The sequence below is a fragment of the Callionymus lyra genome, chromosome 7 (assembly GCF_982586985.1).
Source record: "Callionymus lyra chromosome 7, fCalLyr1.hap1.1, whole genome shotgun sequence".
Classification (NCBI taxonomy): Eukaryota; Metazoa; Chordata; class Actinopteri; order Syngnathiformes; family Callionymidae; genus Callionymus; species Callionymus lyra.
In genome coordinates, this window is record NC_141824.1 from 518,645 (window position 1) to 521,144 (window position 2,500).

General features: G+C 40.1%; 1 protein-coding gene across 1 annotated transcript in view; it reads right to left on the reverse strand.

The window, feature by feature from the left end:
* LOC148074576 (uncharacterized) overlaps nucleotides 1–2,500 on the reverse strand; it is a 114,822-nt gene that overhangs the window by 5,982 nt on the left and 106,340 nt on the right. Inside the window, 1 exon segment of the mRNA XM_087796064.1 lies at nucleotides 2,316–2,500. This exon segment is cut by the window's right edge and continues 121 nt beyond it. Within this exon segment, the coding sequence (XP_087652190.1) occupies nucleotides 2,316–2,500 (185 nt within the window).

Genomic DNA, 2,500 nt, shown 5'->3' on the forward strand with positions numbered 1-2,500 from the left:
TTCCTGAGATATGTTGCATGTTCCTGAGTTATGTTGCATGTTCCTGAGTTATGTTGCATGTTCCTGAGTTATGTTGCATGTTCCTAAGATATGTTGCATGTTCCTGAGATATGTTGCATGTTCCTAAGATATGTTGCATGTTCCTGAGATATGTTGCATGTTCCTAAGATATGTTGCATGTTCCTGAGATATGTTGCATGTTCCTGAGTTATGTTGCATGTTCCTGAGATATGTTGCATGTTCCTGAGTTATGTTGCATGTTCCTGAGTTATGTTGCATGTTCCTGAGTTATGTTGCATGTTCCTAAGATATGTTGCATGTTCCTGAGATATGTTGCATGTTCCTAAGATATGTTGCATGTTCCTGAGATATGTTGCATGTTCCTAAGATATGTTGCATGTTCCTGAGATATGTTGCATGTTCCTAAGATATGTTGCATGTTCCTGAGTTATGTTGCATGTTCCTAAGATATGTTGCATGTTCCTGAGATATGTTGCATGTTCCTAAGATATGTTGCATGTTCCTGAGATATGTTGCATGTTCCTGAGATATGTTGCATGTTCCTAAGATATGTTGCATGTTCCTGAGTTATGTTGCATGTTCCTAAGATATGTTGCATGTTCCTGAGTTATGTTGCATGTTCCTAAGATATGTTGCATATTCCTGAGGTATGTTGCATGTTCCTGAGATATGTTGCATGTTCCTAAGATATGTTGCATGTTCCTGAGATATGTTGCATGTTCCTGAGATATGTTGCATGTTCCTGAGATAGGTTGCATGTTCCTGAGATATGTTGCATGTTCCTGAGATATGTTGCATGTTCCTGAGATATGTTGCATGTTCCTGAGATATGTTGCATGTTCCTGAGATATGTTGCATGTTCCTGAGATATGTTGCATGTTCCTGAGATATGTTGCATGTTCCTGAGTTATGTTGCATGTTCCTGAGATATGTTGCATGTTCCTGAGTTATGTTGCATGTTCCTAAGATATGTTGCATGTTCCTGAGTTATGTTGCATGTTCCTAAGATATGTTGCATATTCCTGAGATATGTTGCATGTTCCTGAGATATGTTGCATGTTCCTAAGATATGTTGCATGTTCCTGAGATATGTTGCATGTTCCTGAGATATGTTGCATGTTCCTGAGATAGGTTGCATGTTCCTGAGATATGTTGCATGTTCCTAAGATATGTTGCATGTTCCTGAGATATGTTGCATGTTCCTAAGATATGTTGCATGTTCCTGAGATATGTTGCATGTTCCTGAGATATGTTGCATGTTCCTAAGATATGTTGCATGTTCCTAAGATATGTTGCATGTTCCTGAGATATGTTGCATGTTCCTGAGATATGTTGCATGTTCCTGAGGTATGTTGCATGTTCCTAAGATATGTTGCATGTTCCTAAGATATGTTGCATGTTCCTGAGATATGTTGCATGTTCCTAAGATATGTTGCATGTTCCTGAGATATGTTGCATGTTCCTAAGATATGTTGCATGTTCCTAAGATATGTTGCATGTTCCTGAGATATGTTGCATGTTCCTGAGATATGTTGCATGTTCCTGAGATATGTTGCATGTTCCTGAGATATGTTGCATGTTCCTGAGATATGTTGCATGTTCCTGAGATATGTTGCATGTTCCTGAGTTATGTTGCATGTTCCTGAGATATGTTGCATGTTCCTGAGTTATGTTGCATGTTCCTAAGATATGTTGCATGTTCCTGAGTTATGTTGCATGTTCCTAAGATATGTTGCATATTCCTGAGATATGTTGCATGTTCCTGAGATATGTTGCATGTTCCTAAGATATGTTGCATGTTCCTGAGATATGTTGCATGTTCCTGAGATATGTTGCATGTTCCTGAGATAGGTTGCATGTTCCTGAGATATGTTGCATGTTCCTAAGATATGTTGCATGTTCCTGAGATATGTTGCATGTTCCTAAGATATGTTGCATGTTCCTGAGATATGTTGCATGTTCCTGAGATATGTTGCATGTTCCTAAGATATGTTGCATGTTCCTAAGATATGTTGCATGTTCCTGAGATATGTTGCATGTTCCTGAGATATGTTGCATGTTCCTGAGGTATGTTGCATGTTCCTAAGATATGTTGCATGTTCCTAAGATATGTTGCATGTTCCTGAGATATGTTGCATGTTCCTAAGATATGTTGCATGTTCCTGAGATATGTTGCATGTTCCTAAGATATGTTGCATGTTCCTAAGATATGTTGCATGTTCCTGAGATATGTTGCATGTTCCTAAGATATGTTGCATGTTCCTCATGATCGCAGGTCAAAGAATCAAGGTCACCTGAGGCGATGAAGGCCATGGACCCAACGATCGTGGCGATGAAGTGACCTGCACTCTGAAGCTTCTCCTCCAACACGTAGAGGATCTGATTGGTTGCATCAAAGTAAGAGTCTCTGGAGCCGCCGGGCGTTGGCGGTGGGATGGACGGCGTCAGCAGGAGCAGCAGAGAAGGGAACTCGGGGCGG